General features: G+C 42.7%; 2 protein-coding genes across 3 annotated transcripts in view; one reads left to right on the top strand and one right to left on the bottom strand.

Annotated features, from left to right (window-relative positions):
• SPO11 (SPO11 initiator of meiotic double strand breaks) overlaps positions 1-3,587 on the bottom strand; it is a 29,345-nt gene extending 25,758 nt beyond the window's left edge. The window contains exon 1 of the mRNA XM_072414227.1: positions 3,524-3,587. The gene's annotated coding sequence lies outside the window, so the exon portion shown is untranslated. The remainder of the gene's footprint in view (positions 1-3,523) is intronic.
• A 9,588-nt stretch (positions 3,588-13,175) lies between these two features.
• Positions 13,176-26,848, top strand: part of BMP7 (bone morphogenetic protein 7) — a 33,496-nt gene continuing 19,823 nt past the window's right edge. The window contains exon 1 of one of the 2 annotated variants that reach the window (XM_072414223.1): positions 13,176-13,982. In XM_072414223.1, the coding sequence (XP_072270324.1) occupies positions 13,586-13,982 (397 nt within the window). In that variant the 5' untranslated portion in view covers positions 13,176-13,585. The remainder of the gene's footprint in view (positions 13,983-26,848) is intronic. The other variant, XM_072414224.1, reaches the window with a different exon arrangement.

Raw genomic sequence — 26,848 nt, 5'->3', positions numbered from 1 at the left:
AGACTGCCAATCAAAAAGTGGGAGAGGAGACTGCCAATCAAAAAGTGGGACAGGAGACTGCCAATCAAAAAGTGGGAGAGGAGACTGCCAATCAACAAGTGGGATAGGAGACTGCCAACCAATAAGAAGGAGAGGAGAATGCCAAACAACAAGTGGGATAGGAGACTGCCAACCAACAAGAGGGATAGACGACTGCCAACCAATAAGAAGGAGATGAGATTGCCAACCAAGAAGTGGGAGAGGAGAATGCCAACCAAAAGGTGGTAGAGGAGACTGCCAACCAACAAGTTGGGGAGGAGAATGCCAACCAACAGGAGGGAGAGGAGACTGCCAACCAACAAGGAGTAAAGAAGACTGGTAGATAGAGGACTGCTAGCCAATAAGGGAGAGAGGAGACCGCCAAATAGTAAGGAGAAGAGGAGACGGCCAACCAACAAGAGGGAGAAGAGACTGCCTGCCAATAAGGGGGAGAAGAGACTGCCAACCAACAAATGGGAGAGGAGACTGCTAACCAACAAGTAGGGGAGGAGACTGCCAAAAAACAAGTAGGAGAGGAGACCAACCATTAAGAAGGAGAGGGGACTGCCAACCAACAAGTGGAAGAGGTGACTGTGAATCAACAAGAGGGAGAGGAGACCGCCAACCAAGAAGTGGGAAAGGAGACCACAAACCAATTATCAGGAGATGAGACAGCCAACCAACAAATGGGGGAGGTAACATTCCAACCAACAAGTGGGAAAAGAGACTGCCAACCAACAAATGGGAGAGGAGACTGCCAACCAACAGATAGGGGAGGAGACTGCCAACCAAAAAGAGGGAGAGGAGACTGCCAACCAACAAATGGGAGAGGTACCTGCCAACCAACAAGTGGGAAAAGAGACTGCCGAACGAACAAATGGGAGAGGACACTGCCAACCAACAAGTAGGGGAGGAGACTGCTAAGCAACAAGAGGGAGAAGAGACTGACAACTAACAAGTAGGAGAGGAGGCTGCCAGTCAACAAGTGGGAGAGGAGACTGATAACTAACAAGTAGGAGAAAAGGAGACTACAAACCAATAAAATGGGGAGGAGACTGCCAACCAGGGAAAGGGAGACAACATGCCAAAGCAACGCCAAGGAGGAAAAAAGACTGATAGAGGAAAGAAGACAACCAGACCTCAATGGGGTTTGAGAATGGCAGAGAGATATCTGCCAGCCAACATAGAGGGAGAGAAGCCTGAAAAAGATACAAGACTTTCAACCAACAAGTGGGAGAGGAGACTGCCAACCAACATTTGGGAGAGAAGACTGCCAACCAACAAGTGGGAGAAGAGACTGCCAACCAACACGTGTGAGAGAAGACTGCCAACCAACAAGTGGGAGAGGAGACTGCAAAACAACAAGTGGAAGAGGAGACTGCCAAAAAACAGGAGGGAGAGGAGACTGCCAACCAACAAGTGGGAGAGGAGACTGCCAAGCAACAAGAGGGAGAGGAGACTGCCAACCAACAAGTAAGAAAGAAGACTGCCAACCAACAAGTGAGAGAGGAGACTGCCAACCAACAAGTGGGAAAGGAGACTGCCAAACTAATACCACCAAGGAAGAGGAGACAACATGCCAAAACCACGCCAAGGAGGAAAAAAGACTGATAGAGGAAAGAAGACAACCGGACCTCAAAGAGGTTTGAGAATGACAGAAAGAAGTCATTGCCAGCCAACAAAGGGGGGGAGAAGACTGCCAACCAACAAGTTGAAGAAGAAACTGCCAACCAACAAGTTGGAGAAGAGACTGCCAATAAACAAGTGGGAGAGGAGACTGCCAATCAAAAAGTGGGAGAGGAGACTGCCAATCAAAAAGTGGGAGAGAGACTGCCAATCAAAAAGTGGGAGAGGAGACTGCCAATCAAAAAGTGGGAGAGGAGACTGCCAATCACAAAGTGGGAGAGGAGACTGCCAAGCAACAAGTGGGAAAAGAGACTGCAAACCAACAAGAGGGATAGAAGACTGCCAACCAATAAGAAGGAGAGGAGAATGCCAAGCAAAAGTGGGAGAGGAAACTGCCAAACAACAAGTGGGAAAGGAGACTGCCAACCAACAAGAGGGATAGACGACTGCCAACCAATAAGAAGGAGAGGAGAATGCCAAACAACAAGTGGGAGAGGAGAATGCCAACCAACAAGAGGGATAGACGACTGCCAACCAATAAGAAGGAGACGAGACTGCCAACCAATAAGAAGGAGAGGAAACTGCCAAACAACAAGTGGGATAGGAGACTGCCAACCAACAAGAGGGATAGACGACTGCCAACCAATAAGAAGGAGACGAGACTGCCAACCAACAAGTGGGAGAGGAGAATGCCAACCAACAGGTGGGAGAGGAGACTGCCAACCAACAAGTGGGGGAGGAGAATGCCAACCAACAGGAGGGAGAGGAGACTGCCAACCAACAAGGAGTAGAGAAGACTGGTGGATAGAAGACTGCTAGCCAATAAGAGGGAGAAGAGACTGCCTGCCAATAAGGGGGAGAGGAGACTGCCAACCAATAAGGGGGAGAAGAGACTGCCAACTAACAAGTGGGAAAGGAGACAGCCAACCAAGAAGTGGGAGAGGAGACAGCCAACCAACAAGGAGTAGAGAAGACTGGTAGATAGAAGACTGCTAGCCAATAAGGGGGAGAGGAGACTGCCAACCAATAAGGAGAAAAGGAGACGGCCAACCAACAAGAGGGAAAAGAGACTGCCTGCCAATAATCGGGAGAGGAGACTGCCAACCAATAAGTGGAAAAAGGAGACAGCCAACCAACAAGTGGGAGAGGAGACTGTCAACCAACAAGGAGTAGAGAAGACTGGTAGATAGAAAACCGGTAGAGAGAAGACTGCCAGCCAATAAGGGGGAGAAGAGACCGCCAACCAAAAAGGAGGAGAGGAGACTGCCAACCAATAAGGAGGAGAGGAGACTGCCAACCAATAAGGGGGAGAAGGGACCACCAACCAAAAAGGAGGAGAGGAGACTGCCAACCAATAAGGAGGAGAGGAGACTGCCAACCAATACGGGGCAGAGGAGATTGGTACATAGAAGACTTGCACCAATGGGGCAGATTGGAGAATGTCTTGACATGAATGGAAATGCTTAGATTCTGCAAAGACTTTTTAGCGTCTGGATGAAAAGTGTTAAAAAGAATTTGTTATATTTGCAAGTTTAAATAAAGTTTATTGAAAGACAATGGTACCCTACTAGTCGCAATGATTGGTAACCAGAGATGGGGCACTAACTAAATATAAAATGTGATTGGATGGAGACTTTCTGCAGCACAATACATAAAATGGATTATACACCGTGCCAATGTAGCAGTTGTTAATGGAAACCCAGGTCAAATCAGCAAAGCTTGGAACTCCCCTTGACAACACTGAATTTTGCTTGTCTCCTAACCACGGCAACATGTGCCATTTAAGAAAACAGAGCAGTACCCAAACAAGGGCACAAAACCTCCTATAATAATTATATTTGGACATTCCATTCAGCTATATTGTATGGCTCAGCCTCACCTCAAACTCTTACAGCTCAGCCTTAGTGAAGAGGAACTTCTCTGCCTGACGTCACCACAGAGCGACCCTGTCTGGAACACAAGGGTGGGCGGGGCTTGTCATGTTGTTCTATGGAGCTGAAGCCAGGAGGGTTGGGTGTAGTCTCCATGGTGCCTAGCAACATGGCTTCCTGGCTGCCTTGTGTGAGTTATGTTTTATTTTAAAGTCAAACTGGGTTACTGTGACTGACTTTGGTTCTATATATTTTAATAATAAGCAAATATTTATATTCGTTTTGTGTGAATGCATAGCTAGCCCTCTGAACCATGCCACCCTCTGCCATTATTACAGTAGTCTGCAAGCTGTGTACCTCTTTATAACATATTATGTATACCTGGAAAACCCTTCCCTTTCACAGGGTGTGGCAGATATTTTATAGTACCCCCAATGTGTATGTACAGCCTGCCAGTACCGCATAAATGTGTATAAATATGAGCCAGCCAATCCTATATAGCTCTAAATTTGTTAATAGAAACTTCTGGTTCATTGTACTGACTATAGATGACATTTTTAAATATGAAATGATAATTTGATAGAAATACCTATGAAGCTTGCACATTGTTGCTAATATCCCATATATACATATTGGTAGATTGTAAGGTGCGAATAAATGATCATGTTTATTTGCTGTTTGCTGTCTGTGTCCCCTGTCTGTTTCTAACTTGTTTGTCTTTAGATGATTTGATTTTGGTTTGATGAAATTGTGGTTTTCTCTTTATGCTATGGTGAATCACCCAACAGAAATAAAAATGTGGCAGTGGGTCTGATATTTCCACACTAAAGCTAAACACATTTACCTTTAATATATGTCAACCAGCCAGCTGTAAACCTTGCGTGAATGACATTTCATTTACTAAAGTACTATGTAATTTGATCAATTGTCATGTTTTTATTCTTTCATTGTGATCACTTATAACCTCTTCCTGTCTTTTTGCATGCCATTCGCCGCTGACCGCACGCCATTGTTGTAGACTTCATTCCTGATGGTGACACCAGTGACAGACCAATGAGTGTCAGCTCAGACACTTGTGGTCTGCACCAAGGGGCAGGAGAATAATTGGGAGACATAGAAATGGACAGAATAACCTGCCTCATCCTTTCTGTTTCTCCTATTTTGGTCCAGTGAATCACAACCACTTATTCCCCTGTGGTTCAGTTTTCCAACATGGAAACACATGCTATGTAATGATGTATGAGCGCCTCTCAGTCCAGGAGCACCGTGAGCCCTCAGTCCGGGGGAGTTTGCAGGTTCTCCCTCTGGGTACTCCGGTTTTCTACCACATTCCAAAAACATGCAGTTAGATTATTTGGCTTCCCCTCAAAATTGACCTTAGACTGTAATAATGACACCTAACTATGGGAGGGACATTAGATTGTGAGCCACTTTGGAGGACAGCTAGTCACATGACTATGGACTTTGTACAGCGCTGCTTAATATGTCAGTGCTATATATATATATATATATATATATATATATACTGTGTAAAAATAATATCTTTAGCTTTTATTAACATAATCCCTGGTCATCCTGTCATAAAGGTCCTTATTCAGGCATCTGTTACAAAGTGCTAACTGCCCCCCTCTATTGTCACCCTCCCACATGCACCCCTGGGGAAGATTATAGGTGGCTATGCGGACATGAAATGCATAGGCAAGTCCACCATTGTCTTTTTTGAAGAGTCTTGGAAAGCAGTGTTGGGCATGGATGGGAATTTCCATTTTTTCTGCTGTCTCATATGATCAAGCCAAAGAAACTTGCCCAGCACATCCACAAGATAAAGAATATGTCAATAAGTATAATAATTCTGTTGAAAATAGAAAATATACTAACTAGTTTCATGGATAGCTAATCTGTCAGTACAAATAGCCCATACAAGTTACAGTGTGATTGTACAATCTCCTTTGATTTACCAGAAACTACATAATGAGAGGGCTGCCCTGACTTAAAAAAGTGAATGGATTCATTAAAAAGAACTTTGGACTATATAAAGGTTTTGTAAATCATATGGTGATTGTCTTGAATAGCCCAATATCAGTACTTACCTTACCTGCCCGTTGTTAGTTTCAGGTGCTATCATGCCAATGAGAAAATGAGTTTAAAGCAGACCTACCATAGAGAGATCATGTGAGCTGCCATTGATTATAAAGAATGTCGATTCCCTGGATATAAATCTGATGTGTTGGTGTCAGTAGATGCAGTCACACACCTGAAACAATCATACAGATATCACAATCACTGAACACCTGAGCTGTTCCCATTTATGTATTCCACATTGTATACAGCTGCCTGGAGTTTACCTTTAGTAATGAGTTATACTAAAATTAAAGCATATATGTAAATGTAGATGTGTCTTTTTTTGCAAATTTAATCCCCACAGATGAATTTATACTTTTCTATTGTGTAGAAAACCTGGATGCTTCCGCATATTACCCAGCACCTTGAAAACAGATTCCTGTCCTAAAAATAGAAGTGAGTTTGAAGTCCATGACCTCGCAGATAACCTGACTTCCGATATGGATTCCTGCTGACTGGTGTTCCTCGACCCCTTGTCCCAATAGACATAATAATAAGGTAGGAAAGTTCACATGAATTCTTTGGACAGCCAGTGTTTTTATTTCTCTCTGACGTACATGGACATGAGTGTGAAAGATGCTTTGAGGAACTACTGGAATGTTGGGTCAGTGACATGAATCTGCTGCTAATCTCTATAACTGGTTGCAAGTGTTTGACGTCATGGCGAACATCAGCATCCAATGATTTCTATGCAGGGAACACCATGGGACCTTAGAAAATGCATCACAAATGTTAACAAGTTGGATGAAAAGATGTTTATTTCCTTAACCGACATGTTTCGCATAGTTTAGGTTTTCAGTTGTCATATTAAATTTGTGTTGAGAACATTCTAATCCTCTGACAGTGAATCTTTTGCCTGGTACCTTTCAGAATGAACTAGGAAATGTCGGTTACACCCCTAATAAATAAAAAGGAAAGTGTTTACCCGCGACCAGAGCGTTTGCCGGAAGCTGAATGTATGTGCAAGCAAAGTACCCACAGGTTATAGATGCAGCAGTTTGGGTCTCTTTAAAGTCGATTTCCTATTGAATGTTAAGCAGCAGGGTCCCCGTAGAATCCAGAAGAGGAGTCTGCAGCAATTATGTCCTTGCAATAATAACACCTGCCATGCCAGTGATACACATTGCTTTAATGATAACTAAAGCAATCATGTTCAGCCATCGATGGATCGAGTGCATACAATGTTTATACTGCACAGTGCTTTTGCAAACTAAATATCAGCATGTTTGAGTTAACATCTATAATATAATAACTTGCCATACATTTTTAATAATAACCTGCTTGTCTATAGAATCTTTTTAATAGCAGTGGGTGAGAAGGTGCAGCGTAGGCAAAGTAAAGTCAGCGTTATATTTTTTGTTTTTTACAGCCTCAGCATGAGGGGAAATCTGAACATCTGATGGGTATCCATTACCGCGTGTCCGATGCAGTAAAAATCAGGATCTCACTGAGCACATAAAACTTTTCTGACTCGTCACGAACAGCCCAGGCTGTGCATGGTAACAATTTCTGGCCAGATTTCGTTTTTTTCCCCCCTTTTTTTCTAATTTATGGGGCTGGTAATGCAAAACCACTTTCGCTCCTCATGCAAACTGATTTTGGAAGCAATTGTTAAATTGCTTCCATCGCTAGGGCTCAAGTTTTTGCTGTTGAAGTTCATTTTAGTTAAACAGTCGCTTCGAACATATGGTGCGCGATGTTATCAGCCAGTTGGACGACTTCCATTGATAGGCGCACGGCCAGGTATGCAAATGAGGCTGGACCGCTGGGAGAGACCGTCTGCCAGGCTACGCGGGATGGATTTTGAGGCAGAATGTGATGTAACCAGGCTGGAGAACATGACAACTAGCGACGGGCTGTCGATATAAATATATTCCTTCATTGTAAGTAGTGTTCTGCAGATCTTAAAGGGCACCTGTGTTATTCCCCCGGCAGTTCATTAATGCTTTACTCCTAACAAAACTTTTTTACACATCGCTAACTCTACTCTGGGGAATAAAATACCCAATTTCAATAGGAAGCTGTGCCTTAGGCCAGCCAACCGGTCTTGTTGCTGCTCTTACATTGTCCATGTCAGCAGAAAGCGACATTGACCTTGCCTCCCACATTAAAGATCAAATCAAGTCATTGTCACTTGACCATGGGTTTAGGGTGAAGTGCATTTTTAGATTTATTAGGCCACAAGCAAACAATCAGTTCTTGAAGCAGGAAAATGTGTAAGTGAAAAGTTCTCAGCAACTTTCTGTATTCTCCCCAGAAATTTTTTTAAGCTGGATGGGAAAAAGCTGTAGTCTGGGGGTGGCCAATCTATTGTGACCCAACTTTTCAGTAACCACCCAAACATAGCCAAGTGGTTAGGGAAAAGTGGGGGGAACACTGCACTTTGACTCGCACCAGATTGTGATGGTTTGACAGGGCAGAGCATGTGTAAAATCGCAGGTCTTGTGAGCTGTCTCAGGGATGTAGTAGTTAGTACCCACCAAAAATGGCACCAGGGCTCATTGATGGGAATGATGGGTGAAGCCTGGTCGGTTAATGTGATCCTGCAGAGAAGGTACTGTATGATAATTCCTAAAATAATGTAATACTGGCAAAGAGAGAATAGGAGAACAAACCGTGCATAACACGTGCTGTATGTCCATTGTTTAGGTGAGAATAGGTGGCAGTAGGGTGCACTATAGAAAGAAGCAGGCTGGCAGAAGCAGTGTGACCTAAAGGATTTGTTTATCTGCTACCAGATACCATAGGACACCTTCAGAGGTTTTAAGGCATCCATACCTCAAGGGGTCTCAGCTCTTTAATTAGCACAGCATTAAGCAGGTAGTTGTAATGTTTTGTCAGATCAATGTATTTACTTTTTTTGGGAGATTTTCATCTGCTTTTCTTGCTCCTTTATTGGCCTTATCACAGTTTATAGCCAATGGGACAGAATGGAGCAGACAGCATGATGAATAGGGAAGAGTCTTTGTCTCTTTTTTTCTTTGATGCAGCAGCCACTTTTTAAAGCAAATGCAGTGTTTACTCACCGGGAAGCACCTGCATTGTCACTGACGCATTATGTGCCTTTGTCTGGTTATCTATGGATGGCACTTTCCCAATCCAGCTGTCTTTTCATGAGGACAAATAATATTCTAATTGTTCATAAAGGTGCGTACACACTTCCAATTTTTATCGTTCCAATCGAACGACGAACGATCGATTGGGCAAAAAATCGTTCGTAAAAAAGTAACCAACGACGCCGACGAACGAGGAAAGTCGCTGGAAACGAACGACCGGACCGGCGGATCGGATTGGACGACGATCGTTGAACATCGTTCGTGTGTACGGTCGTTCGTTGATCGTCCATGGGCTGAGCATGCGTAATGAACGAACGTTCGTTCACTTTCCTGTCGTGCACATAGTTCCTCTATCGTTCAAACGATCGTATCTATTGTGTGTACAATATCTACGAACGATCGTGTTGTTATCTCTATGTGCAGGATCGGTGCTATACGATCGTTCGTAGATATCGTGCAGGATCGTTCGTCGTTCGTTTTCCAACGATAATAATTGGAAGTGTGTACGTAGCTTTAGTTACTTAAAACACCACCAACCAAGAATTGTAAAACGACAGAATAAAAAATCAATGTCTTACAGAGATAGGACACTAATCCAGTGTACATAACATTTACTCCCTATAATATAGGTGCCTAGGGTGATTCAGTATTCAGCCTCTCCTGTAGGAGAAATGTGAATTATCTGAGTGAAGCTGAGATCTGCAGTTTGTCTCCTGGCTGTCTGGATTATAGGAATGTTTGCTCCAACAGTCCTTATCTTTTGAGTTATAGTCAGATAAGAGTGTGTTGCATCACAGGAAGGATCTGCAAATTCCCCACTGCCACTTAGGGCTGTCTTCTATAGGCCGGCCAGATGCCTGAAATACTCTGCAAGGCTTGGATAAAGCTTCCTTTTTGCTGCAGAGCATACACGCAGGTGACTCGAGGGAGAAATCCCCAGTTTTTTGTTCCTGATTTATCACTGTCAGCTCAATGACATTCACAAGAGAACATAGCAATGTTTGAACATTTGGATGCACAGTGTATGGGATCAGCTGTATAAAGCCGCTTGCAGACTTTCTTAGCTGCTGTAGGGTAGGAGAGGTATTTATAGGATCTCCCCATCAAATGTATGGGGTGAAGCAGAATATGCAGAACAGATGAACTGTATAAAGGAGCTGTTGTACACTCCAAATGATTTATATTTCTCTCCATCCAGTCCTAAGAGTTACACAGTGTACAGTTTTTGAACATTGAGTGGCTGAACTTTAAGGTTCTTCATTGTCTGCTCAATTCTGTATCCCTGAAGAGAGGTGACGCTATGCAAGTCCAGACTTTACAGGACTGACAAATTTTGGACTTAGCACCTGGTGCTATTACTTTTAATGATAAGTGGATGTATGCTAAGTATTGTGCCATTGTAACACTTTCAGAAATTCTTCCTTTCTCATAGAGATCACAGTACTCCCCTGGAAATGCCTTTATCTGCTTTTCTCCGTTGGAATCATCTTTGCCATCATCCAGAGTCACCATCTACTTCCTGGACTAAGAAGCCCCTTCAGGGATGACACAAATGTTTTACATATCGGTAATTAAAGTACATAAAAATGATTTATTCCACAAATGTTGAAAAATGAAGCTGAAAAGTCACACTCTGGAGATTCTCGCACTTTCAGACAAGATACATAGCAGGCTGAGGGCTCAAGGTGGAGCCGTAGACAATTTACCAAAGGAAATGCCACTTTGCATATCAATTAGAGTCTCCTGTCTCCTGTCTGGAATGTGACAGATTACTCCAGGTGATAGAGGGTTGGCTTGCAATTGCTTTTAAGCAGCCTCCAGACATTACTTGCTGGCTGGACCTTGCATGTTACAGATGATGGCATCAATAACATGCATGTTCGGTTGCCATGTTTTCTTGTATCTATGGGGAGAGGACTCTTATAGGTCAATCAGCCAACCTGACCTAATGGATAGATTTTCCCGTTGACAAGGCTCAGCCAAGGAACATCTGCTACAAAGATGTAAACACCTTTATTTTACCCTCCCTGGGGTGCCCTATCCTGGCTGATAATGGCACTGAGGGGTGCCTGTTTAAAGCAGAGACCTACTTTATCAGCATGTTTTATTACTGTGTGATATTCTCACAAAGTGAACATCCTGCAGCTCCATATACTATGCACTTGGGGCAATAAATAATTTTCCTTTTTTTTCGGTAGGTAGACTGTATCTGGCCATTTCGGTAAGGTGACAAGTTGCCGAACCTAATTTTTAGCCTGGTGCCTGCTGTCCACTCCTGGAAGATCTATATTCCTGAGAGGTAACTTGTACAAATTACTGATATTTCCTTACAGATAAGAGGCTCGGGCAGCTTTTCCCTGAGTCTAGCACTCTGACCACCTCTGTTCCTCTATGATGTCAGAGGGTGCTGTGCTCTGTTCTTTATTATAATTATGCAGATGTATAAACGTTCGACCCCCGGGTGTCATACCTAAGAAACAGGTGACATTGATATGATTTTGACATTGGCCGGACTTTTTTATTTTTACGTCTGTTTCCCATCTTTAGATGATTGAATAATCATTTCCAATGCTCGCTGTAACTTTTGCCAGCACACAATCGTTTCAGTTCTTAAGATATTTGCTGTGTAGGGAGTGATTTTTGGTAATATGGTTTATATGAATTGTCTTTTGTAAGTCTGGCCAATGTCTGGACAAAATTAAAAAAGAAATGTAGGACGTCACTGCTCTACCTATACAATATAAGACCAGAAAAAATACCTGCTGCTTGTCCAGAAATCAGACAAGCGCCTACATTTTTGTAGTGAGCTGACAATGCTGCCTCTGCTACATTAAACATTCTCAGCAGTCTTGTTAGCTGAGCTCAGTTTTTCCTTGCTGGACTACAGAACATCTCAGCTTATAGCGAGGAGAGAGGTGTTCTGTAGTCCACAGGGAGTAATTGGAAAGGAGTTACATGGTGGATTAGTGTTAGAATTACTGGGAGAATAAGCATTACAGGAAGGGTTAGTGCTACAGGAATGGACAGTGTTGGAGTTATAGAATTATTGTTAATATTATTATTAAACAGTATTTATATAACATATTACACAGCGCTGTACATTAAATAGGGGTTGCAAATGACAGACGGATACAGACAGTGACACAGGAGGAGGAGAAGCCTGCCGTGAAGAGCTTACAATCTAAAATGTGCATGTGTTACTGCTACAGTGTAGGGGTCAGTGGACGTTTTACAGGTAGGGGTAGTGTTGGAGTCACTTACAGGATTTGTGTTAGCATTACAGAAAGGAGGTCAGCTTCAAGGTTATGGAGAGGTTTAGTGTTAGGATAAAAAGGTGATAGTACTGGGTGAATCCATTTTTTTTCAGAGAGATATTGTGAAGGATACAAGAAGAGTGACTGTGAAGTTTAGAAGGAGGATTAGTATTGGGGTTACAAGGAGGGTCAGTATTAAGGTTACAGACTGGGGTAGTGTTGAGAATATTAGGGCTAGATGTTACAAGGAGGGTTAGGGTTACAGACTGGAATAGTATTGGTATTATTAGAGTTGGGGGTTACAGGGAGGGTGAGTTTTAGGATTACAGACAAGGGTAGTGATGTTATTGGTAGGGTTGGGGTTACAGGGAAGGTCAGTGTTAGGGTTAAAGGCTGGGGGGGATTGTTGTGATTATTATGGTTGGAGTTACAGGAAGGGTTAAGGTTCTAGACTGGGTTAGTGATGTGATTATTGGGGTTACAGGATTGGTTAGAGTTACAGACTGGAGTATTTTTGTTATTAATATGGTTGGGGTTATAAGGAGGGCCAGTGTTAGGGTTACAGACTGCGAAAGTGTTTTTTTAGGGTTTGCGTTCCAACCAAACCAAGGAAGTTTGTTTTAGAAAGCCGTCATGCCCTGCAGCAAAAAAAAATCCAGGAGCTAAAAGCTAATATAGTAAACATTTTGTTTAAATTAATCCTACAGTTATTGAGTAATCAGTCAGCATTTCCCAATTATTTTAACTTTAAGTAGTTGCAGATGTTTTTTTGATTGCATCCCCCCACGATTAACTGTTTCCTAAAAACAATTACCTGTACTTAAAACAAAAAAAATTCTCAAACTGGAAATCATTTAGTGGGATGCGTTGCCTTTTATCATTTTTGTTCCTAGAATTTTATGTTGGTCACCAATGCTAGTCTGGTCTTGCCTAGAATTTGTCCTTTTGTATAGTTGTGTTGTTTAATCTGTTGTGCCCATGACCTTATCTCTTAACACAGCATGGGGGCATCATCCTCCCTGGGCTGAAGGGATCCTCTTGTTCTGCCCGCTCCTTAGACAGCCACCTCCTATTCTTGTAGCAGATAAAAGCCATGATAATTGCTGTCTTCCCAATAGCAAGCAGCAGTGCTGACCTGGGACAGCAGAGGAGACACAGACCATCCTTAATTTGTTTACTTTAAATTAACCAACAGGGCTCTGCCCATCCTTTATTTTTTTTTTTTACAGCCCCGAACATCCAGAAAATCAACCTGGTGGTATCTTGTGCACCAAACTTTCTTTCTTTGCTTGTACTCCCTCCTCCCAGATTCCCTTCCCCTCCCATCACATTCAGCCTCCTGCTGCCTCTGCATTCACAAACCACCAGTTACACTTTGCAAAGGAACAGGGCAGACTCTTTGGGTCCTGAAGGAGAAAAACAGCAGAGCTTTTCCACTTTATCTCTATTTGGACACCCTACCAAAAAGTCTTCGGAGATGACCGGCTTTAGCTGATGCTCAGGAAGCCACCAGCAAGCCCTGAACAGGGTCCACTCTCCAAGTCGATGCTTCACATTGGTTTTATGGTCCTCTCTTTATGATCTCCCCTTTGGATAGAACTGCAGGTGCTCTGAGCTTTGCCTTACCCATCCAGGGGAAATGAATGTTTTTCTTAACACCAAGACCACGTCCGCGGTGCTCTACGGCTACCTGCTGTTGAGGTCCATCCTGGCCGACTTCACCTTAGACAATGAGGTCCATTCCAGTTTCATCCAAAGAAGGCTGCGCAGCCAGGAGCGCCGGGAGATGCAGAGGGAGATATTGTCCATCTTGGGACTGCCGCACAGACCACGGCCACACTTGTATGGGAAGCAGAATTCGGCCCCCATGTTCATGTTGGATTTGTACAACGCGATGACGGTGGAGGAAGAAGAAGCCGAGGGGTTTTCTTACCCCTATAAGCCCATCTTTACCACACAGGGTCCACCGCTAGCCAGCCAGCATGACAACAACTTCCTCAATGATGCCGACATGGTCATGAGTTTTGTCAATTTAGGTAAGTACCAAGGGGGCAATCCTACATGTCTTTCTAGAGCAGGAGTGGGTCAGTTGCTACACTCCTTATTTTTAAGATTTGTGATAGAAGTGGAGGGTTTTTTGGTTTCTTTTAACCACCAACCTGTCTAGTTATTCTCTCATCATCAAATAAACCTCAGGATCCAAATCTGTGCCAAACCCGGCAAGACGATGAGGACAAAAAGTAGAATTAGCAGCATTGAGATACCAAAAAAAAGAAACATTACTTAAAATTATTTTTTCCTTAATATTAACATGGAAATGATAGCTTTTGATACTTTTTATCAATCCTTGCACTTTTTTCAGTGTACTTGGCACAGTTTTCCTCTTTAAAAGGCTGTGCTGGGTTTTTCCCCTAATAGGTAAGTTTTTTGATTCATTTAGCCCACGTTAACATCACCACTGGGTTGTACTATTGTATCTGAAACAAATTGTTTGAAAATTGTTACTTGTAAGAAGTATTTACGACATATTTTACCTAGAATCCAGAAAAGGTTTTCGTCCTATTATTTCCATATTCATTTTGATGTTGCACAGATTTTCCATTATTTGTTTAATAATAAATTAAGTATTGTGTATCTAATTCATTCCATGTGATAGATCTAAACTCCCCATCTACCTGGCTTTGTGTTTTTTCTAGGTGGAAGGAATTTTTTTCCTTAAGCCAGCAATTCTTTTCCTGCAAACTAATGGAAGTCCTTCACTAGCGGTTTCTATTAATTGCAAAGAGGTGGGATAAAAAATCTCATCACTTTCAATGCCGTTGCTGTAGTTTTTGTATTGAAGCTGAATTTTGGTAATCAAAGTTTTGGGTGGTGGATTAGTTATTCATGGGTGATTACTTAGGATCATTTTATTGATTCTTGACAGCTCCAAATATTTAAAATTTGTCCAAAATCTGCTGCATGTATGGCCAGATTCAGAGGGGTGAAAGTAAAGATAAACAAAACACACTTTTTGGGTACATTTGGGCTTTAAATGTAAAGTTTTTTTTGATCGTATGTTGCTCTTGCTTGTCCAAGGTCTTCCAGTGCTGCCGTTGCGGCGTGCCAAGAGCTGCGCAGCAGAGTGCGTTGTTTTTCAGGTGCATGACTGTAGTGCAGACACCGTCCCAGCAGTTCTCGAGATTGTACATGACCCGACAGGTTTGTTCTGTCCTTTGAAGTCATAATTACTGTATAGGATGAGAAGGGAGCAGGAAGCTGGCAGCTCTGCAGAGTTCAAAGCAAGGCCCTCGGTGATTCACCCTGCAACATGAAGCGTGAATGGACACAGTCCCATTAGGCGGCATAATAACATCTTTCGAGCTGCTTGCCAGAACCCCTTCTGTGCTGGAGAGGCCGAAACCAGATGATGGTCGGGTTCAAAAGAGCGAGGCGGCTAGGAAAATGAGCAAGGGAGGGCATTTAGTGTACATTGTATGGGTTTTTGGCTGCTTGGATTTAATTTGTAGAATGAATTCCGTGTTACTTTTCAAGCTGACACCACTTGTTAGTGTATTTGTAGGTGGCAGTGGTTCTGAACAATCTTTCTTCAATAAAAAAAAGTTTTTTAGTTTTCTGAATTTGAAAAAAACAACTTTCACAAATATGTAAATTTTAAGCAAATTGCATCTTTTGGATTTTTTAAAGTAACGTTTCTTCGTCTTCATCGGAAGAAATGCGGCAGAGAAAGAGCACAGAGATTGTTGTCACTCTATTACCGGAAACACAAATTACAGGGATTTGCAGGGATTATTAGAATTAAATTTGCAGATCAACAGATATTGAAAAAGAATTTTGAAATATCATTAAGGCTTTGTTCAGAGTGGCAGTGCCTTTGTCTCTTCCTCTCACCTGTGCCAGTGTATTAGGAACAAATGGGGCGGTAGTGCATGGTTCAGTGCTACCGACTGATATATAATGTGCAAATATAGATTCATTAAGAACCAGCGCAGTGGTGTGGGCAGTCAAGCGGCTGGCAAGGTGAGCCACACGGAAATGTCTTTTCCCGCCACGGGTCTTAACAAAGCCTGTTGAGACTGATAAGAAATTGCAGTGAAATGTCTGAAGAAGGAACATTGTGTTCTCCCTGCAGTGAATCAAAGCTCTCCAATCGGAAAACATGAACATGTCAGACCTCTGCAGAGAGTTCACTGCTTCCAGGCTGGCACAAGGCAAAAACTGGAAATATAAAATAAACTTTAGGTTGTTAGTAAATCCTAAATTCTAAAACATGTCCAAAATATTATATATATTAGGTTGCCTTTTTTTTCCTTTCTGCATGGTTTTTAGGTCCTCCTAATCTCATCTCAAGCACTTTTTAGGTGGAGGAGGTATTAAATAGTCCAGGCAAGACTGACAACAGTGCTTATCTCAGTGCAGAAAAAATAAATTCCCAAATTTCAAGTTTCCGAGATACATTGCATTTTTTTTTTTTGCCCACACATACACTTGTAAAGCATTAAATATTTTCCGCAGTGATTCTCCTGATGCCAGCCATCATGTCGGTCAGTTTGATTCTTAGAGGATCACACCACTGCCTGTTTTTGCCCTCGGCACCATCTCTTGCAGCTTGGTATGTGTGGGGAGTTTGTCCTTTTGGATCATCCAGTTGGCAGTCCCTGCATACATCCAGATCATCATAAATTGGGTGTTCTGCACCCCAGCCAGACAGTCCGCACCCTCTAAAGCTGGAGAACTTTTAATGGCTAATTTTTTTTGATTTTGTATGAGGAAAATGTGCATCATTTTACATGGGTTCAGTTCTCCGAGTGTCACACAGTCACCAGCAGCTGCTGCCGATGACTCACCACACGATCATGTGATATTTATGAGTTTAGCAAAGAGGATTTCAAAGCGATGACATCACAGCGTGAAATTGATGTGATGTCATAGTCAGGGTGTTTGTGCTTGATTGCATTTAAAGATGAACGCTAGGCAAAAAGCTAAATATATAGGCAGGAAAGGCTTTGTCTGCTGAAGTATTATTCTTGGCCAACTTTGGGATCAGGACCCCAATGGTAGGCAGGATGACCAGAACCTTGACCTTCAGCACAGGAACTGGGTCAAGAACACGCCTCAAGGCTGCTGATTGGAGCAGGTTGGCAAGTCATGATTTTGATTTTTTTATGTACACCACAGCAAAGTCTGACTGCTTGTGCTGGAACTTCCACATGTCAAGCTAAGATTATGGAGTTGTTGCATTAATAGAATGCATTTATCACTTATATAACTTCTTGTAAAATGGGGAACACTTGTATATCCTGCCCATGCCAATAAACACTGCTTGGTGGGAGAGAAATTTCACAACAACCTTGTCCCCCGTACCGTTTGATGGATCTTCCAACCACCTTCTTTGTTCTATAGTGATGTAGAGGACAGCTATAGGAACGTCTGCATATCAGTATGTTTAGATCGGTGTTTCGTAACTTTCTTAACATGGGGGGACCCTTGAAATAACTTTCAGGTCCTCAGGGAATTATTACTGTATCCACAGCTCACAGTATATATAGTGTGTTAATCAGTAGGAAGAATGCCACCATTAAAGCCAAAAATATAATGAGAGGCATAAATTGCTCAAAGAACACCTAGCAACCTCTGGAGGAACTCTGGTTGGTTGAGAAACACAGGATATCTTTATACCATTTCCCAATGTTTTATCTCTTTAGAAATGCTACAATTACAAAAAAATCGTTAATCTTCAATCAATCTCATGAGCTCATTCCCATGCCAATGCTATGCTGAAAACAGCACTGTTGTCAGCCCTCCTTAGCTCTTTGTTTTGTATCTGTGATTTAGTTCAGCATCACAATTAAAGTATGTATGGCATCTTTCAAGTGTCATTTCATTTCTTCAAAAGCCTACAGGCCTTTATAAAAATCTTTTATTTCGCTTTATGGTGGATTTGTGTCTCTTGTTTTGCTTGATAATAACACCGTCTGAGCTTTTTTCCCCTTTAAGGAGTAGCCGTGCGGTCGGACAGGAGTAATAGTCTTTGGCGCCCAACAACGATAGACAGTGACGCTCTGTATATCTTATCCTTGTTGTCCTCCGATTCTTCCATCTCTGCCAGGGCAGAGGAAATGGCTGCGTTACAGGATCCTCCGCCCTGCACTTAAATTATTAGAAAGACACTTCGGATGGATCTTTCATCTGCACAGAAGAAAAACTATATTCATTGCTTGCCTGGACCAGACAGCTTATGGCGCCTTTTTTTAGCTGTTTCAGGACAACTGAGTTCTGTCAGGGTCTCATTGGCTAGACCTAAAGAGGACCTGTATGTACTAGCATGGGGTGAATCCCAGTGTATACTGAAATACACTGAGTTATTGCATTTGTCTCCAGTTTGTGGAATTAGCAGCACCCGCGTTTTTCGCGGACGATGATGCTCGTCTACTGTGCACTTATCTGATCCCCATACCAAAGTCTTTTTCCTAGGCTCATGTGCACTGGTATCCAGCATAGGTATGTGGCATCTATTGGTGGGCACAGGGAATTACATTGCAGGCACACTAGCCGGCTTTTGACATGACGAGTAAAAGGTGACCCGTGTGTACTTTGGTATCCGCTCTGTGAATTCTGAGTGCTGTTCTTAGGATTCCTTTGTTTGTTTATGGTCTGCCCTGGCTTTTTGCCTGCGGTGAGGTTTCTCTACCATGTTTGCTTGTCCTTCATCTTTTTATGGATTACACACTTGTAGTTACTTTGGCTGCATGTTAGGTCCTCACCTAGGACAAACCTAAGAGCCATTACCTAAGAGTATTTTTTCACCATGGGTGGAATTAGGTTTGGTCCTTAGTTTTGCACTGAACTAGGCTTCACTGTATTAGTCTGGCTCAAGCTGAGCTTTGCTTTGATTCATCATGGACCAAGTAGGCCATGAAATGTCTCACTAGGTACTGGTTGTGTCTCGGCATATGTTTAGTCAATCATAATCTTTGCAAGCCTTGGGCTTTTTCCCAGGCTGGTCTGGATCTGACTTAGTATGAACTAAGCTGATCCTCATCATAGATTGCATTTGGCCCAGTGTTGCTTTACATGAACAATGCTGGCCCTGGCATCTCCACATGACCCAAAAATTCCTATAGAATGCAGATTTTTTTTCCTGCATATACTGAACTCGCCTTCAATTTCAGAATTCTAATTTAGCTTTAGGCTGAAGATTTTCTGTTTCTCCCATAGTGAGTCAGGGCAAGCTATGTCCCTTGGTGACTGACTTGGAGTCTGTAGCAGCCAGTTATTTTTGTACATAATTATATGTCCCAAATGGTTCATTTAAAGTGTTGGTGACGTACAACGCTGCCCAGATAGCATGGAAGCAAGAAAAGTCACATTGTAGTTTTGTTACTGCTTGCTATGTAAAATCATAAAAGCTGGTAGAAGATTATTCATGTTTTGCCCCTATTCCTATATATACCTATCGGACGACTGTGAGTTGTAAATAAGGGCCTAGATAACTTAATTCACCAAGAACCAATATTTCAGCCTTTGGTCGGTGCTGGAGATCTAATTCCTAGTATTGTCTCCTATATAGGTGGGCAGGGGGGAACCAATTTGTACAATCTCTGCCGTTATTTCCTGGCACAGACACTTCAAGGGACTCTCAAGGAATTCTTAACTAGGTTATAGAGAAAGTAATGAAAACAGAGATTGTAAGCTCTTCGGGGCAGGGTCCTTTCCTCCTATATCACTCTCTGTATTAGTCTGCCATTTGCAACCCCTATTTAATGTACAGCGCTGTGTAATATGTTGGCGCTATATAAATCCTGTTTAATAATAACAGAAACATCTCAGGTTAGGTGATACCATCTAAAACTCTTGATGAGAATCATACTACAAACTTTATGAACCGAGAAGCCAAATCTCTGGAGTCTCCATAAGATGTTCCCAGTTGCCAGACATTACCTAAAGGGGACATATATATATTTTTGAACACTAGCTTTATTAGTAGACAATGCACCTTTGGTAATGGTGGCAAAGAATTGTTGAAGAATGAGTTAAAGAACTAGCTTCACCTTACCTTTGTGCAGCTTGGTGGAGGCTCGGAGAAATGAGAACAATCTTCAGTTTTGGAGGGGGTTCACTGGCTGATGATTGTGTGATGCAGCATTTATTGGGGAAATTATTCTGCGGTTTGTGGTATAAGATTAGGATGGAGACAAAGAATAGAAAAGATTTACAATTGTTGTTAGGATCAGATTGGAAATATAGTCAAGCGGGTGAGTCTGGTAAACGCAATCTCTCAGTCTTGTTATTAAAGCTTTTCAGTTGTTCAAGTGGGGTTGAAAATGTTTTAATGATTAAATTATAAACAATACAATGAAAATGTATACATTTTTATAATGATTTAGGCACACAATTGGTATGAATACTGAATGCACAGAGATTAATGTGGCCATTCTGCAGCAGTTTTGTGTTCCTGATACGTGTATATCTTTCTGTCACATCTTCCCGTTGGGCAGGGAATTACTGCAATTTACACTGTATGCTTATTTTACCACATCCGGAAATCAGCTCAGTACAATAAATGGCAGCTCACTCGCACACAGTTTATTTAACAGCTTATCCCCAACAAAGGCCATCATGAGATCCAATCTAAAGATTACATCTGGTCTTCTGTGCGAGGAATAACATGGGATGTCTACATCAATCCTGTCCCAACATGCCTCGCAGTCATTTCGTACATCACACAGGCAGCACTTAACCTTACTGTGGCTGGAAAGGTTGTACGAGTAGGATAAAGTTTCAGAATGTTTTATTTTTTCATGGACCCCAGTGGATTATTGCTCTGGGACCCTGTAAGTGTTGGGGTGTCATTGCTTTGGGACCTCCAAGTTTCAATGTGACATTGTTATGGGGCTTGTGTGCCATTTACCTGAGATCCCAAGGGTCATTATTTCATTGTTCTGAGACCCTGTGTCCAGGTATCATTTCTCGGGGGACCCTCAAGTGTCAGGGTGTCATAGCTTTGGGATCTCCGAGTGTCAGTATGGCATTGTCATTATGGGATTTGCAGTGCGTGTTGTTCTTGGACCCCAAATGTTAGTGTATCATTGTTCTGGGACCTCAATTGTCAGTGTGTCATTTTCCTGGGACCCCAAGGGTCATGGTTTTTGTGCTGTAAAACCCTGTGCTAGTGTATCAATGCAATGGGACCTTAAAGTGTTAGCAGGCCTTTGCTCTGGGACACCAAGTGTTAGTGTGCCATTGTTCCGGGACCTCAAATGTTAGTGTGCCATTGTTCTGTGACCCCATGTGTTATTGTGCCATTGTTCTGATACCCCATGTGTTATTGTTCCAATGTTCTGGGACCACAAGTGTTAGTGTGCCATTGTTCTGGGACCCCAAGTGTCAATGTGCCATTGTTCTGGGACCCCAAGTGTCAATGTGCCATTGTTCTGGTACCCCAAGTGTCAATGTGCCATTGTTCTGGGACCCCAAGTGTCAATGTGCCATTCTTCTGGTACCCCAAGTGTCAATGTGCCATTGTTCTGGTACCCCAAGTATCAGTGTGCCTTTGTTCTGGTACCCCAAGTGTCAGTGTGCCTTTGTTCTGGTACCCCAAGTGTCAGTGTGTCTTTGTTCTGGTACCCCAAGTGTCAGTGTGCCTTTGTTCTGGTACCCCAAGTGTCAGTGTGCCTTTGTTCTGGTACCCCAAGTGTCAATAAACCATTGTTTTGAGAACCCACATGTTAATGTGTCATTGTTTTGGAACCAGAGCAGTCAGTATGCCATTAACCTGGGACCCCAAAGTTCCGCATATCATGGTTCTGAACCCCTTAGTGTCAGTGTGTCATTGTTCCTGCCTCCCAAGTGTCATTGTGCTGGACCCAATAACTAGGTACCAAGCGATTTAATTACATTCCAGTACGTGTGAAATTGTAGCAGTGCTTGCTGGGTGTGTCAGCTATTTTTATACCTTAAGCTGTACCTGTTGCCAGATAATTCAGACATTGTTTACTTACAGACTGGGATGGTATGTGGCTCTGTATGCTGGGATTTATTGGTATTATATACACGTTATCTGGCTGATAGTTGTGCCAACATACGGTAAAAACATGTACGTTATCTTTATGGTAAATTCCAGGCATTTATTAGTTTTCCTGCATCTTTCCACTCCTATTAATGCACAATTATTTTTTTTTTAATTTGCATTTGAACCCCCTGGACCCCTATTATAAATGACAAGCCCATGCCATCAGCTGTTTTTCTCGGCGCCCCCTTGTGGACATCCATCACATGGCTGCAAGGGATGAAGCGGGCCACAGTCCAGCCGATGGTGCCAATTAGCCAGCCCCCTCCCTGGACTCTGCGTATTACAGCCTGTTATCATCTCAGACAGAATGTTTCTGTTTCCCAGAGGCCCGCGGTTTTCCATGCCTGGTAAACAGGTCCTGGTGTTGATTAAAATAATCAGCGCTGTTTACAAATCCCACAAAAATGAAAAAGGAAAAAAGTTCTGTAGAAAAAGAAGAATCACATATGTTCTGATGGCAGTTGGCATTTACATGTGGGATGATAGCTGCAGAGTCACTTCAACCAAAGCTGATTAGCTCAGGCTACAATGTTAACCCAAACGACAGCCTCTTGAGGACATTATTGGCAAGATCTCTATGCTACAATTCCGGCTCTTTTGATCTGTTCTGTCCATTATGAGGGTCTCTCACGATACCTTTCCTAAGTTCCTGGCTCTGGATACCTGCTGTGCCCATTATTCGGGGTTCTTATTGTCTCTGCTCTGATTTCCCAGCTCTCTGCACCTGCTGTGCTACTGTACCCATCATGGGGGACCTTCACCATTTCTGTCCCTGACACTGCTGTGCCCATTTGGTGGGATTGCCATCATCCCATTACAATGAGTTCTCAGGTCTGCATATCAACTTTACCCATATAGACGGGCTTCTACCAACCCTGTGCAGAGTTCCCAGCCACCTACTGTGGTGGCCAATGGAGTCATCAAGAGTTATAAGAAGCCAGTGTACAATGCAGCCCTCCAGATTCTACTGGGATTTAACTCTATCTGTGTTCCTTTGGGGGGATTTCATTTTCGGTCCCAGGGATGTAGCAGGAAGTGAGAGGGAGTCTCTCCAATGTAAGGGGAGCCCTCGTTATAAGATTTGCCCTTCGCCTTCTCTTCTGAAGAAAATTTAGGATCACAAAGAACACTTTGTCAACCTGATTGTGTTCACCAGGACAAGAGAGAACCCATTTTATATATTACACCAATCTATTATAAGTCTCCTTTTTGACTTTGTATACAGGATATCTTTGTTATATCAATAAACAGATAATACATCACAAAGGATCACCAGAGCACTACGGGTTATCCAAAGATCAGACCTGTACAGTCAAAAGCAATAGCAAAATATAGCAGCTAACTCTGAATCAGTGTAAATTGTAATGAAATAATATGTTGACATTTCCTTTTGCAGATAATATTCAGAACAACACAGTTTGTCGTTGTGAACTCTTTATGTAATTTAATCTGGATTATACATTACATGAAGTATTCTTATAGTGTTTTCATTTTTTGTATGGTTGGAGTAAAATGGCCAAAAAGATTATGCTGAGCTGCCTACCGTAGCACCATAATGCATAGTACTACATGTCATGCAAGGTGCATTGGGGTGTCAAAAAACTCAAGATTTCACCCCCAAACTTTTAACAGGTTAGGGTGGTAAAATGTTATCTTCAGTGTTCAACCTAGAATTGTTTTAAGCCGGGTGATAAGAAATTGTAGGCAGTTGGCAACTCCTGTAATGTGACCCAACTCTTCGGTAACCACCCAAAAACAGCCAAGTGGTCACCGAAAATTGCCAGGTGATGTGCCCGGCTTAAAAGGGCCGGGGAGAACATTGGCTGTAACAAGCTTTGATGGCTGGGTAGTGCATCAGCTTCCTAGTCAGTGCATCTTTTGTTAGGCTGGGTCATATTGAAGACAAACGGTACTTTATTTCAGAAAGACCCAGAAGGTCCACCTATTACAGGCCACCTGCAGAAAATACAGGACGGGGGGCTGATACATGACCAGGCACCCTGCATAGAGAGAAGGATCAGCAGTGAGTGATCTTTATTACAGGAAGTACCTGCACAGAGATACATTTTCACAATGGAGTTCTACAAACATTTTGAAGAAATTCACAAAGCATACCAAGATTTCTGCACGGAGTTCAGCTTTTAGATGCCAAATCCTTTTTTTTGGAGAAAGTAGTAAAAGAAGATCGTCTTTTTTAAAGCTTGGAAGGGTGGCTGACTGTTCGCTCACCGCGGGACACCAAGAAAAAAACGTTTCTGTAAAAGCCAAAGCTTTTCCTCGGGGCTATGTTGTATAAAATATGAGCGCTACTCAGGCACACTGCAGCTGTAACCTGGCTTGTGTTAAGAGGTTTTTCTCTGGAAAGGGGGAGAGTTGCACATTCCAGCTCACATCAGGGCCACCCTCCCCTACTGGTGAACAGCCAAAGGTTAAAAAAGATGTCACCTAGTTTTCTGCCGGGGGAAGAAAGCAGCGGAGATCTGTAGAGAAGAAGGAAAAATATTGCAGAACAGCTGTGTTAACAGTAACTTCTTCTTTTTTACCGCTGTCACTTCACTGATGTGCAGCGAATGTTTTCCCTGGGCATTTGACCTGCGTTTGAACCGCGAAAGCTTGATTGCGCTACTTGACACCTACAGGCACCCACTGATCGTTGGTAATGTTTGCTTTATCTCCTTCGGGAACCGTAAGGAGCTTTCTTGACTTAAAGTGGACCATTCAATACCTTTACAAGTGTGCATGAAAACATTCCTGGCATGTCCTCATCTGCAGCAAGTATATCATTTATCAGAAAAGTTCCGCCATCCGCAAGCTTCAGTCAGTGACTTTGCCTAGTTGGCTATGATGAGTCTGCTGCAGGCAGGAGAAAGCCTTTCTTTAGTCTCCCTTACTCTAGTGATCCCTCTATTCAGAGTGTACATTCTAACATTGGGCTTGATTTATTAAAGCTCTTCAAGACAGTAGAAGATAGACTATTATGGGAGAACCTGGGTGATCCAGTAGGCTAAAGTACGAGCTGGGCCTTATTGTAGAATGGGATGACCTCTTCTATCCAAAATTTTGTGCATTTGAGCTGGGATTCCACTCATCCCAGCTTTCCCTGTGGCTGCCAGAACTGAATGGCCTTCTTGGGAGTTGAATCATCCCTCCCCTGCCAATCAAGATGGCCAAAGAGCGAAACAAAGAAGAAAAGAATAAAAAAGATGGAGGCACCCTAGACGAAATGGGGCAGATGATTAACCAAAAGGGTTTAGGTCCTCTTAAAGCCTTTACAGATACCAGAGACCTTTGTTCGTGATCATTTTCCGGGACAACCGATTTTTTTTATCCATGGTATCATTTAGTGGTCCACCATGCTGGCTGATGACTACTAAAGATTGCTGTTGTTTACCATGGGGAGGATGCAGCAAGGCATCCCCATGCTTCCGCCTACTCTTCTGCTCCCTGTAGAAAAGAATTGTGCTGTACAGTGCTTCTACATTGCTACTGTCACTAGAAAAGGCTTGTCCTCCCGCTTCCACTCCTCCATCACCAACCATAGATTCCAAATTCAAAAGTACTACCCTAAGCTTTGCACAGCGGTGCATGATACGGTTACATCATACCAAAAAATCATGTATTCCCAGGCCAGACAATATTAGCTGCGTCTCATTCGCAGGTGGCCAAGCGACTGCACCGTCGGACCTCCTGGTATGTTAATCCCAGGCATCCGGGGAATTGTGTACATTACCCCAACGCAAAGGCCTATTAGCCCGTCCACATCTGTATAGCGGATTAGGATAGTAATTGCTCTGCCCCACTGAGATTTCTATGATTTCAGTCACTGCTACATACGTTAACATTCCAATGGCATTTGCACGTCGATTTGATAGAAAATATGAATGACGTATGTTTGGGTTACAGCTGATGTCTGGAAGCCCCCCGATTAGTGCTGACATTAGCCACATCTGCGTAGCCAACAACCGAGACGCGACTGGAATCTTTCCAGACTGCCCTGCGCCCGGTGACTTGACAGGAGGGGACAAGGACTTTTGTTATAGTAGAGTTAAAGTAGATGTAAACCAAGTCCTTTAAATCTCATATAAGCTTTCAACATGTTAATGTCAGTTCAAAAGACCTTTGTAATCTTTTTAAATCTGCAGTTTTCATTAAAATAATTCCTGGCGTTCCTGCTTTGATGATCCTTGTTCAGGCACTTCCTAATATAAGGTGTTCCAGTCTCCTAATTGTTAGTCTATATCACTGATAAATATCCACGTTTCACAGGCATGGTCGTCAGGAAGCCCACCCTAAAGGAAGGACATGCAACTATCATGGAATGATGCTAATGATAATGGGAACAGTAAGTGTACAGATATGGAAACCCAGCACAGGAATGGTTGGAACCCCTGTTAAAGGTCACTGAAGCTGTGCAGACCTGAGAACTAAGCATAAAGATGGTGGAAGCTCTTCATAGTAGGCACAGTAGGACCTGTGAACCTTTCACAAGGATGGTGGACAACCCTCTTGATGATCACTGCACTAGAATCCCAGGAAATTAGCATGAGGGTGATTGGAGCCCTTCATTATGGGCACAGCAAATGTACAGACCCATGGATTTAGCACAGGGATTCTGGGGTCCCCTGACAATGGGTGCAAAGCATATGCATGTCTGGGAACTTGGCACAAAGATTGCACCAATATAGTTCCAGTGATATAAAAGGGGAGGTTTGGAAGTTTATATACCTTACTGAAGTTTCAGTATCAATCCACTAAATACATTCTAGGTGTAATAAAACAAAAAGTATTGAATTCCTACAATCAGTCATTTTAGAAAGCAGCCACATCGTG

Source organism: Pyxicephalus adspersus, chromosome 6 (assembly GCF_032062135.1).
Source record: "Pyxicephalus adspersus chromosome 6, UCB_Pads_2.0, whole genome shotgun sequence".
Lineage (NCBI taxonomy): Eukaryota > Metazoa > Chordata > Amphibia > Anura > Pyxicephalidae > Pyxicephalus > Pyxicephalus adspersus.
This window is presented reverse-complemented; position numbering and strand designations above follow the sequence as displayed.